General features: G+C 38.3%; 2 protein-coding genes across 4 annotated transcripts in view; both read right to left on the reverse strand.

The window, feature by feature from the left end:
* Positions 1-13,869, reverse strand: part of LOC145681474 (uncharacterized) — a 561,318-nt gene that overhangs the window by 354,435 nt on the left and 193,014 nt on the right. The window lies entirely within an intron of this gene.
* On the reverse strand, positions 6,524-7,273 carry LOC145681880 (52 kDa repressor of the inhibitor of the protein kinase-like). The gene has a single exon (XM_081753484.1). It carries the CDS (start codon positions 7,271-7,273, stop codon positions 6,524-6,526), a length of 750 nt encoding a protein of 249 aa, XP_081609610.1.

The following is a 13,869-nucleotide window of genomic DNA, read 5'->3' on the forward strand; positions in this document are numbered from 1 at the left end:
GTACTAAATAATTATATGATTCATTACAAATATATCGCGAGTAGTCAAAATACTTCTTCATTCAAAATCTCACGGGATTATATATGCCCCTGGACTATTACGACGTACCTGGAAGATCAAAAATAGTCCCTACCAGCATCGCCAAACTTCAAACCTCTATCAACGTTCTGCAAGGCCATGGATTCCATCGCCGTAGAACTTAGAGGGCCGTGAAACGATGAAGGTATGAAGTACATTTTGAACCTCTACTAGGGATTTGAACTGGCGCCACTGAGATAATTGTCCAAGGAATGGAACAGGTGATAATCGGACGGTGCAAAGTCCGGGGAGTATGGACGATACAATAGTGTTTCCCATCCAAAACGTAGAATTGTGTCCCGGGTCATCCTAGCCATATGGGACTTAGCGTTGTCTAGTAACAGGAAGTCCCCTTTGCGAGTCACAAGTGCTGGCTCCAGAGTTTTGAGTTTTTCTTGAACACGGCTTAACTGCTGACAGTACGCAGTTGCATTGATGCACTAACCAGCTGGTAGCAGTTACCGATGCACGATGCCGCAAGCAGTCCACCAAACACGGGAGGACATTCTTTTGGTGCAGTGCTTGTTTGGTTTGCTTTGTAACCGGTTCATGGGATGCTAACCAATGATGACGGGGCCGTGAAGCTTCGTACAAAACCCAATTCTCATCACATGTCAACATCTTGTTCAGAAATGGCTCCTTCCTCAATCGAAACAGAAAAGAAACACAAATGTCTATTCGCGTTGCCTTCTGGCTCGGAATCAAATCATGTGGGACCCATCGACCCAATTTGTAGTACTTCCCAAGTTGACGGAGGTACTGCGGAATGGTTTGTTCACTCACACGGAATTATAGTCCCAGTTCTCACATGTCTGGCAACTGTTCGCTTCAATTGCTGCCTTAACATTTTTCATTTTGTACATGTGTTGGTCTTTCGGCACTTGGTGCCTCTTCGAGTGTTTCGTCACCGTCCTTAAACTTGTTTAATCACAGGTGCACTGTCAGCGTAGTCACGACACTCTCACAAAAGGCCTGGAAAATCTTCAGCGTCACTGCAGCGGCGTTTGACCCCAGTTTGAACTCTTACAACACAGGCGTCCTTATGACGTTTTGTGGAGGTCCCATGTTCCCTCTGTCCTTACATACGTTCACGGTGTAACTGAACTGTCACAACCAGCTAGTATGTTGGATATATTCACACCAACAACTGATCTTTTCCTTATTTCCATTTGCATTCAACTCACGGTGTAAGGGCCAATTGAATACAGACCTCCACAAAGAGCGACGTAACTTTCGTGGTTACTTTTATACATGATTACCGTTGTGTGTATGACAGAAGTACACTCAACACAAAGGCAAATATTTGAAGAATCGGCATATAGTCTGGAGGAAAAACCCTACTTTTGGACCAAACCAAAAATTTCAGTATGTCAAATGTTTTTCAGCGGTTTTTACCCCATTTGAGGGTGCTGAATCTGAATCTGCCGGGTGTACAATTGTACACCTTGAGCATTTTGAGTAATTCAAGATGGCAGCCAATATGGCGGCTGTAAAAGTGATAGGAATATTTTTGTATATTTTTATCAAGATGGGTATCAAATTATATGTTTTGTGAGTTGCAGATTCCAATAATAATAATATCAAAAATGTTATGAAATTGATACAAATCGAGATATTCATTATGGAGCCCGATATGACCACTGGAAAAAGTTTATGTTGTCATTTCTGAAACCTATTTTTGAAGAAAATATTTACTGACATGAGTAATAATAAATCATATATATCTTAATTTTGGGCTCACAGATGCCAGCATTTTAGTAAATGACATTTATGTCATGAGAGATACTGGACGAAATATGGAAATATCTAAGCATAAGGAAGAAATGCCATCTCGAGTAAAAGGAGATGCTGCAGACCGAATTAAGTTAAAGGAAAAGCTGTCTCATTGTATAGATCCTCTGAAGACCGATGATCACCCAAAAACTATTCTGAATATTGTGACAGGGAAAATTTGTTCCCAGAAAGTTAATGTTGATAATGCTGTTGAGATAGGTGAGAAGGTGTTGTGTTTTTACGAAGAAAAACTACCAACTGGTTTTCACGATTCAATCTCAACAACAGTTCGTAATGTTTCCTGCGGTGATGTCTAAAGAACAGCTAGTATTGGCGTCATTGGCACAGAACTCTTGTACACGCGTGCAATGTGTGTCACATCTACAAGAGATATTGATGCTAAAGGAGTTATTTTATATGAGCTTGCCGCTGCCCCTACATCTTTGTTTAATGAATATGGGACTCCTAGATTCTGTAAAAGGAAGACAAAACTGAAACAAATGTTACAGGTAGAGAAGTCTATGAGATCGTACAAGCACGAAGATGCTATCACACTTGATGGTTGTGCTGTTTTGTGGGTGATCAACTGGCCATCTAACGGAACTGTTCTTGAGTTCGTAAAATTGTATCGGTCATATGTGCTTGAAAAATTGAACAAATGCAACGTATACCTGATATTTGATGAATACAAGGAGTACAGCACCAAAGGAGGAATAAGAAGCATCAGAACAGGATAAACATGTAGCAGGTATCATAAATTATCTTTCAACACTTCCTTGCCCTTCCAACAAGTTGTGCTGAATGTTACGAAGAATAAGGTACAACTAGTACAGCTGATCTGCAAGTACTTAATGACAGAAGGGTTGCCATCAGAGTCCACCAAAAGCCTATTCATCACTGGACCAGAATATGTTACAACAGAAATAACTGCTGATTGTATCAAGGAACGTCCAGATATGAAAAACACTCACGAAGAGGCTGATGTCATAATTATCCACAAGTAGGGATGGTAACCAAACAGTTGGATAGAAATTGTACAATAAATGTAATTAGTGATGACACGGATGTTCTTCTCCTCATGATGCATCACTACCACACACAAAAACTTACTTGTAACATTTTTATGGAGGCAACTCAAAGTCAGAGAGGAGTTATTGACATTGGATTGTCTGTGTCCAAACACCGTGATATTGTTTCAAACTTACTAGCACTTCATTCTCTTTCTGGCAGCGATACAGTTCCTACTCTTTATGGCATTGGAAAGCAGAAGGCAATGAAAGTACTACAAAATGGGAAGGAGCTTCAAAAGCTTGGAAATAAGACATCACTACTTGAAGATGCGATTCAGGAGGCAACTGAGTTTATAGCTTCTTGCTATGGTAGTAGGATAATTGGCCCTACAATGTCTGATGTCAGAAGAGATGTCTGGCTGAAGAAATTGTCAAAGAAGACTGCCGTACATATGCCGAAATTGAAGAGCTTGCCACCAACTACGGAGGCATTCTCTGAAAATGTAAAAAGAGTTCATTTCCAGGCTTGTATTTGGAAACAAACAGATAAACCAGACCCACCAGACATGGATCCGACACATTTTGGGTGGTATTGTGATGAGCTGAACAAAACATTGGAACCAGTTACTGTACCACCGGGAACTGTGATGGCACCGAAAGACATCTTGAAGATGGTGAGTTGCGGCTGTTCTTCTGAAAACATGTGTAAAGGACGTTGTGGCTGTGTGGCAAATTATAATAGCTGCACTGACTTCTGTAATTGTGAAGTCTCTAAACGATGCCAGAATATCTTCACACGTCAAAATACTAGAAATCTAGAAGACGAAAACATGGATACTTCTTCTGACGAAGACTGACAAGTGACTGATCTGTGATATTTATTATTTTGTTGCGGAGTAACATAGAAACATCGGCATTTTGTATTGTAAATGTACATATTTCGCATTAATGTGGCCAGCAACATAATTCTTGATTAAGAAAACGTCCAGGAAAAAAAATATTTAAAAAATCTTCAAACGTAAGCTTGCGTTGTTTGTTTTCTTTTGCACACAGAAAGGAACGGTTTTGTAAATAAATATAGAGAAGCCCAAAATGTGGGGAAAATGTTCTGGAGCGCAAACAAGGTGAGTTGCGGTGACGGAGAAAGCATCAACACCCAATCCAAAATTTCAGTGTATCAGATATTGTTCTAAGTATGTACCTAGCTCGAGGGTCGCAAATCTGAATATTCCATATTGAATATATTGATTTCTATCAATTTCATAAGATTTTTAAAGTAACTATTGAAATCTGCAGCCCAAAAAACATATAATTCGATACCCATGTCGATACAATACTTCAAAAATATTCTTGTCAATTCTACGGCCGCCATATTGGGTGTCATATTGAATATCTCGATTTGTATCAATTTCATAACATTTTTGTCATTATTATTCGAATCTGCAACCCAATAAACATATAATTTGATACCCATCTTGATAAAATATACAAAAATATTCCTATCAATTTTACAGCCGCCATCTTGAATTACTCAAAACGCTCAAGGTATACATTTGTACACCCGGCAGATTCAGATTCAGCACCCTCAAATTAGGTAAAAACCACCGAGAAAGATTAGACATACTGAAATTTTTAGTTTCGATGGATTTCCTCCAGACTAATATGTCATTTGATACAGAAGTTGTTCAGCCTACGTTTGGCCGATTTCGTTCCTTCCCCCTCCCGGGCAGGATGGACTCACCCGAACTGGCTCGTGGCTTCCTGCAGTATTATGCAGTAGCTTCCTGGGAACAGAGTTGTTTTTCCGCGCGAAGGATATTAACGCACAAAACAGGACCATTGTTTTGAGTGTTGTGTTAAATTTGTTTCCAAGTGTGTGAGTTTCCGCTCTGTGACCAAAATGCCGCCCAAACTAAGCCGGTTTTGGGAAAGCTATGTTGCGGCTCTTTATGACGCCCTTTAGTGTTTCTGTCATTAAAAAGCAGTGCAAGAAGAATGGTTGCAACATCAGTTTAAGTGGAATAAAAAATGTTATTAAAAAGTACAAGGGCAACGAAGCTCCACCATTTGGATCACCAACGAAGTTGCCTAGGAAGCGGGAATGCACCAAGGCTACCTCCACCATGCAGAGGAAACTTCGCAAAATTGCTATGCAAGAAAATCCGCCAACACAAAGGTGTATGGCTAATCGCCTTGACGTGTCTTTGGGGCCTGTGAGCCCAGGGCTGGATTTAGCATTTTGGCGCCCCTAGGCCCAATATTTTTTTTCGCTCCCTAGTCTGGTTAAAGTTACTTTCCTAAAAACCCTTATTAAAAAATTATATCAGGCCTATATGTCAATTGCTTAAACACCACTCCACGATGCAATTTTATCATTGCAAGTTTTTTGAGGAATTTACTTGGTTCTGGGCTTAAAAAATACCGTTAATGTATTAACAAAAGATTGGTGAATAACTTTCGTTTTGTTCAATTTAGCCATTTGGGCAAATAAATAAAAAAAAACTCTGTAATACATTATAAAATAGTTTTAATCTCAGAAACACAGCTTACATGAAGTATTTTGATAACGTGACACAAAAACTGTGTTTTAAAGTAAAACTAGATATTTTGTATGTACTAATAGTAAATTGTACTAGTATAGAAAATGACATTTTTCCGTTCGATTACGAGATTGCCTATCTAAAATTAAAAATAATACAAACAAGTATGTAAAAGCTATGAAAATGAATAATAGAAATAAAAATCGTACTTACGACATAAATTGAAATTAAGGAAAATGTATAGCCCCTATTAATACTAAACATCGAGTGACTTACATGAAGTGTCTTTCTAAGTTTAGCCTAATACTAGCGCAAATAGAAGAAGTAAATTGCTCCCATTATTTTAATCATATTCATATAAGCACTCCAGCACATTCTTTTTTTTCTTATAGGGACTACCTTCTTCCTTTTTGCCGGGCGAATTTATCTATGATGTCATCATATTGAATCTCCTGAGTCAGCCTCCCCTCGATGCTCAACAGTGCCAGTGATGAAAGTTTATCGTGACCAGTTGTAGACCGTAGGTAATTCTTTACACGACGGAGAGTGGAGAAAGATCTTTCTCCCGTGCAGTTACTAGCAGAAGCACATAAAACCATTCTCAGGGCAATGCCAATGTTAAGGTAGATATCTAAAGCATCAAAGTGACGCAAAAGCTTGATTATCTCAATCAGGGGGATACTTGTTTTGCTTTGTCAGTGTTTTGCGTCAAAAATGGTTTTAAATGTAAACACTCGTCTACTACGGCAGGCTCAAGATCTTCGGAGTACACACTCAATAATTCTCCCGCTTGTTTTGTGATTTCTGAGGATGCCAGAACTTTTAATACCTCTAAAAATCCGAGCCTTTTATGGAGCTCAGTATATTTTTCACCACGTCGCTTAAGCTCTGAATGCAATGACTCTAATGTTACATTAACTGCATTCACACGAAAGTTGTCAGATTCTGTAAAAGAAATGTCACTGCTGTTTTCGCCATATTCCCCAGAATGGTTGGATCTCTTTCTTTTACGTTGAGTATCCACCCTGTACTCTTTCTCACATTTGCCTTTCGCTGTACTTTCTAGCTCGTCAAAATTATTTCTGACGTCTTGAAAAAACCCACAAAGAGAATCATAGTAAGTTATCTTCCCAAGTTCTGTCGTTTCATACTGCAGTTTTTTTTACTTACTTTGTTAAATCTTTCAAATATTTTATCCCATAATATTGCCATGAATGTGGTTTCAAGAGAACTTAGCTTTTCTTTTAAGGCATTTGCTTCGTTCCTTGTTGGGGGTCTTTCGTCACTGTCATTAGCAATTTTATGTAAACTGCAAATAACGCCTTCTCGATTTTCATTTACAACTCCGCATGCGTCATGACGAGCAGACCATCGTGTCTTCGATAGATTTTGTAGCTGTAAAGGGCAATGTTCCTTTAGAATGGCCCACCTATGTGTCGAGGCGCTGAAGAAATTGTAAATCTCCTGCAGCAGACCAAAAAATGAAACTGCTTCCGTACACGATTCTGCAGCACAATAGCCTACTAAATTAAGAGAATACGGCGCACACGGTACATATTCCGTCAGAGGGTTTAAGTCCTTAATACGAACCTGAACGCCGGAATAAAGGCCAGACATATTCGTGGCGTTGTCGTACGCCTGACCCCTGCAATTTGAAATGTCCAAACCAAATTTGTTAAACAATTCAAGGACTATGGAAACAATTTGCTCAGCTTTATGTCCGACATTTGGGACAAAACAAATAAACCTTTTTATCGGCACGCCATCTTTGTCAACATATCTTACAACGAAAGTTAGCCGATCAACATGTGAAATGTCTGGTGTTGAATCCAACGCAATACCAAAGTACTTAGCGCCACGAACCTCTTTCATAATAGTTCTTTTTATCTTTTCAGCCATAAAGAAATAAATTCCTCGTAAGTTGTTTTAGACAGATAAGAGGTACTTCCCGAACCTTTGTCACCACATTTCGTTAAATGTTCTGCCATAAAAGGATCAAATTCCGCAAGAAACTGCAAAAGTCCAAGAAAATTTCCACTATGAAATCTACCTAAATGTTCATTCGTTCCACATAATGCGAGCCCTTGAATTTTCAAGTACTTGACGGCCGCTACAACTCGTTTAAGAACTTCCCGCCAATACTGAATTTCGCGTTCGAGCTCTTCAATAAGGTGAACATTTACATTTCCCTTCACACTGCATCTAAGTTTAAGTTTTGTAAAACTATTTCTATGGTACGCACTGTTCTCATGCTCATCAACGCGGCGATTTGCATTTTTCCAGTCATTGAATTCAGTCGTTGAAAATGTTCCCTTCCCATCTGAGTTCCCAAAAAGCATACAGGAAACACAAAACACGCACGCGGTGGAAGGAGAATAAACGAGCCATGATCTATTTTTCGTTTCGCCATTTTTTAATATTTTTTCAAATAATGTCTTTGACAGGCAACGAGATTTGTCTGGATACTGCCTTTTGAATTTTTGAAAGTCTAGATTACTATTTTGAGACACTTCGTTGAGGCAGACATAGTCTCTAAGATCTTCATTAACGTTCCATAACGCAGGGTCGTTGCTAAAATTAACTACAACTACAGTGCTTACTGTGTCTACTTCTCCTTCCTCTCCTGATTCAACTGAGATAAGATCATCAAGGACGGGATCAATTTCACAGATAACTTCACTTGCCGATGTTGCTGCAGAAACCGATGCCGATGTAGCATTTTCATCTGCACGCGTAAAAAATGAGGTGATTTTTGGATTTTTCTTAATAAGTTTTTCTTCTTTCTCTTCTTTTTCCTCCCGTTTTTTCTAAATTCCGCACCACTTGGCTTTAGTTTTTGACTCATTATGCACTAACACTTGACTCACTACACTAATAATAATAATTGTCGCAATAATACTTTGAGCCGGTAACACGCACAACAAAATACGTCACAACACAACTATTCTCGGGCGGTGGGTGGTGACATGGCGACACTGACTAGAGATGTGATGGTACTCGAGGAGCAGTGATTTGAACATTGGCACGCACACGGCGCATGCGCCCCTAATCACTCCGAGCAGTAGCGCCGAGCCAGCCTAGTGGCAGTGGCAATACGATGCGCAGTGCTCAACGACATCCCTACAGCCAGTTCTCCCGTGTTTGAGATCAATGTGGTAACGAAGTTGATGCATAATGTTGAAAAATAGTTTAACTTTACCAACAATTATTTGTTCCAATGACCTTCAAAATCAGAGTGCTTTATTAGCCTGATTTTTTTAATCAGTTCAAAAAATATATTAAGTTATGGCTATTTATTTTTATTTCTAGATATATTTTTAAATTTTTTTTCTCTCGGCCGTGCGCCCCCTGGGAGCTTGTGCCCATAGGCCCGGGCCTATTGGGAAATCCGGCCCTGTGTGAGCCGGAAGTTACACCAACTCAAGCTGGAAAAAGTCATGAAAGCTCGCGGCCATCTTCCCACGGATGCCCACCAAAAGGAACGAAAGTGTAACGCCCGGAAGCTGTACGAACGGCATCTGGCAAAACAAAGATGGATGTACGTCGTAACGCTCGATGAAGCACGGATTTACCTTCCCGACTGCGTCAAACCGAGAGCCATCACATACCGAAAGAAAGGCTCCAAGAACTTCAGACGGTGGGTCCGTGTCTGTAAAGAATCCTTCCCAAAAGGGTTAATGGTCGTTACTGGCTACTGTTACCGAGGTAAACTGAAGATTCCTAGGGTGGCGAACAACTGCAAAATAAATTCGCAAATTTTTCCAGGAGCAGATCACGCGGCCGATCTACGAGCATGAGATTCCAACAATGTACGGAAATGATGCCAATCTGGTGCACATTCACATGGACAAGGCCTCATCACATACCTGACGATCGTCCCTCGCTTTCTACAGGGAGATGGAGGAGGCAAGTGGTATACAGGTGATATCTTTCAATGAGGTACCTGCTAAATCTCCAGATGCAAGTTCTATGGACTATTGTGGATTTGGATTGCTGAAGCGGGCTTTGGGTAAACTGCGTGTGACAACTTTGGAAGGACTTTGGAAAGCTGTGCATAGGGAATGGGACAAGATTCCTCTCCCAGTTCTTCAGAGAAGCCTATTACATTGGAATTTAATCTGTCGGGCCATTGTTAGGAACCAAGGGAAACACATCGAGCACTTACGGACCTGGCATTGATTCTTCTAAATTTTTAGGTAAGTCGAAATTGGCCAAATGTAAACTGAACAACCTCTGTATACATTTATATTATTATTAATGCAACTGTATATGTAAAAACCGATAATTCAATATCGAGGAAAGAATACGTCATGATTTTTTTCTTTGGGATACTTCCCCATGGTTTATAAATGATTTGTCCGATGAAAAATCTTTCAAAATACTACTCGAGAGGCTCGGGTTCGATTCCTGACAGGAGCTTGTGTTTTTAGGATTCTGGTTTATGCTGTAGGTCCACGTTTCATATAGCCTCGCTGCTGGGATAAACTACAAAGTAATCTATCCATCGAAAATACTAGTATGGAGTATATGTAACTGATTTGAAGCTATTTAGTAAACGTTAACATAGTAATTTTCTCTTAGATACAGAGTAAACTGTTTATATGAAAATAATTTATTAGAAATAAATGAAAACTGAATTAATGTCATTCAGTAGCAAAACTCAATATTATTAAAGCACATATAAAACACTGAAGTAAAAGTAAGCAAGGAAATGAAGGAACATGCTCAAATCAGGAATTATATAAATGAAAGGTACAAGGGAGGAAAAAAAAAGGTTTTATATTCAAACAGCAGCCCAATTAGAAGAAGGTTATATTTACTTGTGAAAGAAAACACTTCTTAGGTATAAATTGTAATTCAGTTTAATCGTATGAAATACTATACCAAGTAAGCTTACTTTCTTGTAAGATTTATATATTTATAAATATATTTAATATTGTATAAGTTTTCGAGAACTTCAAACCTAATTCGAAAGAATGACATTTGTTCCTTAATAAGAAGGATAATATTTATTGCACTCAATTTTCTTTACATCATATGCGAGCATTCAATGATACTACTAGAAGTTGATTGTCATTAATGATGTCTAAAGTAAAAATATAGTGAAAAGTGCTAAGACAATTCATTACACTGTTATAATCTAAATTGAGCTTGTTTAAAACTTAAAAGCTTGTTGAAAAATAATAAACAGATTGGTCGTTACATCGATTAAAGATGATGTGTTAACTTTATGATGAGGGACTATAAAGCTAATAAATCATATTCTTGTCCACGTTTATTTGGGCCCATTTAAAGTTAAGTTCCATGTGAGTTCAGTGGCGGATTTAGAAGGTAAAAACTAGGGGGCAGATATAACCCTGACTATAAAGGTATATCATCAGTTTACCATAAACTTTTAAAAATATATAAATAATAGATTCAATTATTTTTGTTACTCGAAAAACTGGGAGGGCCTATGTTCCCCAGCCCCGGGCTAGATCCGCCACTGTGTGAGTTCCCTCCCACATTGTGAAACTGTAGTAGGCTTCTGGAGTGTGGGAACTTAATTTTTAAACCAGAAGTGTTAGAACTTCATGACCTGAAATGTAATCTATTCTTAAGACATGATTCCACATAGAAAAGTAACTTTTCGCAACATATTACCCTGTTTACTCGAAGGAGTGATCTAAATTTGAAGGGGAATTTACATTGACTTCTACAACTTTGAGTTTTTTTTTTTAAAAAAAAGGTAATTGAAGAAATATAACAAGTTCTTAGAATATTGAATCCATACGTAAGGAAAACGGTCTGTTGACTCCTATTACCCTATCACGATCAGTATTGATACCAGAAGTGCAATCATGTAATTCTAGAGCTCAATCGTTTCCAAAAATATAGCGTGTACCCATCTCATTATAAGTTTGTTCTTTCGTAAAGTTAAAGTCAGTATATGTTGGGCTATGAAAAAATATTGGGTGGTATACGTCGTACATTATGTATACGCCCCACTACATACCTGCACAAATGGTAATGTTATATATTTCTAACACTTTCGGGTTTGGCAGAGAGATAAAGACGCAAATAGAACATATCTTTGAAAGATGAATCGACTTTAAAAAAAAAAAACGATTTTTTCTGTCTATTATTGTTTCTGCTCTATCCCGATCAATGTTAAAACCGGAAATGGTTGATTGCTATTACTTTTGGTATCAATAGAAAGTTGAGAGAAAAGACGGAACCTGTTCTTGATTGTGAATCCATATATTTAAAAAAAAAAACAAAATCTCACTAACTCATTACGTTTTCGCCCTAATATCCGTTGACAGACAGACTGACGGAGGGACGGACAAAGCCGTTGTATATGACTTCCTATACGTATACACATCAGAGTTTGGAAGTATAACAAATGTTACAAAGTTATGTATTTTGTCTGATGTTTCTTGCTTGCTCGGAAATAAATTATTATTATTATTGTGTTTAAGAATCACGTCAACAAACAACTTTCACTAGTAAGTCTGGGAGAACTAGTTTACATTTATGTTTCTTCCAATAAAGAAAATCCGGTCTCGGTTTCCTGGATCTTTATGCTGTAATGGTTATGATAAAAGCACGAGAAGATTGCTCGAAATGTGTATCAGATGTGAAAAGGCTACAAACAGACATATAAGACAGCAGCCACATCAATCTCCCCCCCCCCAGCTCCCCACACAGAGTCCCAACTGCAGCCAGAAAAGAAATGATGAAGGTGCCTTTGATGTCTCATTTCACTTAGCCTGCTTGTGCTCTGTATATCCACAAGAGCGTCGCTTATTCAGAACACGTCGGAACCTGATGACACACTCTTCTCTTTTTGCCAAATCTTGATTTGTCCTTTCTCGTTCTCAACTCATCAGGGACTGTCTGCTGCATCCAACGTACCAAGAAGTCACAAAGGAATTCATATACGGTAATCTCGGAGGCACGAATGTTTTCCAAAGAGATTGCGAGCCTTTAAATAGATGCATCCTAATAATAACTTAGCAATAGTTTGTCAATGATATTGCACTAACACGAGCATTCTTGGTTTGCATGTAATGTAAAAGTCGTTTTTCTTTGTCCATTTAACGTAAATTTTTATATTTTTAAGTAGTATATACACAGGCGTCACTGGTAGGGGTTTTGTGTATCCCATTAGGAAGAGCCAAGCAACAATAAATGCAAATTTGGTACACATTTTTCTTTACATATACACAGTACAGTACAACTATACGAGGTGTGTTCAAAAAACTATCGAACCATTAGTTGGCAAAAGTACATTTATTGATTTGGAAATCCGAAACACTAATCCCGTTCACAGTAGTCTCCTTGGTAATGCAGGCGCTTCTTCCAGCGCTCCCGCCACTGTTAGAAACACGTCTGGAACGCAGTTCTTGGAATAGTGAGCAACTATGCTATCGCATTCCGCATGATGTCTTCTCTTGTCTCAAATCGGCTCCATTTTAGTGGCATTTGTAGTTTGGAAAATATCCAAAAGTCACACGGGGAAATATCGGGTGAGTAGGGAGCCTGATGACACACAGAAATGTATTTGGCGATGAAAGCCTGAATAAAATTTCGCAGACACTCTCCTAATGCCTAAAGTCTCGTTCAAAATTGAACGTAGCGATCCGATTGAATGGTTTCCGCTTGGATATCGCCAAGGTTTTTGGTAAAAATTTGATGCAATATCGCTGCCCAAATTTTTCTGTCATTATATATTACATATTTTTAAACTGAAATCCGACGACCGCTCACAACACGTCTTCGCTCGTTGGCCGACTGACGCCTTCTGCGGGCGGCAAAAGATTCACGACTGCCTTTGAGTCTTCCCTCTACATCTACACTGAAGAAAGTCTCATGCGCTTCATTAGTTTACGCGGGAAAAATAAGGTTTGATACTTTTTGAACATACCTCATATATGAAAAAAAAATAAATGTAAAATATGAGTATTTCCAGCAAACGACCATAAAAGTTCGTTTTTCTTTATCTCTCTCTAAAAAAAATTACACATGAGAAGTAAGTATCAAGCACTTTCTTTTGTTTAGCTTGATGTTCCATCTTAATAGGTTTGTAGTTATCGTACAACATTAATTTTAGGTTTACTAAACAAATTAGTTTTCCACTAGTTTTTTTCAAATACTACGCATGAGGATTTGTATTTACCCATACCATTTTTAAAAATCTGGATGAGATCTATCCACATCTTATACATGTCACATCTTTGGACATTGTTAAACGTTAAGAATATTGTAGAATAAATTTGTTATATTCTTCACTAGCGTTGATTGCCCACTTCGCAAGATTGAAATAAAAACTTTAAATAATTTGGATTTAAACGGCAATGAAAAAGTCGCTGTTCATCGTAGTTTTTTTTTACTATTATTGTTATCTTTGTAGTTTCTTTATTTCTCATAAAGTTAGCCACACTGACTTTTGTCAAGATCTTTTGAAGAGGGGTCTTCCGTTACTG

This window comes from Thermobia domestica, chromosome 3 (genome assembly GCF_964235325.1).
Source record: "Thermobia domestica chromosome 3, izTheDome1.hap1.1, whole genome shotgun sequence".
NCBI lineage: Eukaryota > Metazoa > Arthropoda > Insecta > Zygentoma > Lepismatidae > Thermobia > Thermobia domestica.

Excerpts from the sequence above, each read along its gene's own strand:
- LOC145681880 (XM_081753484.1), bottom strand. The coding sequence starts at position 7,273 with ATGAAAGAGGTTCGTGGCGCTAAGTACTTTGGTATTGCGTTGGATTCA.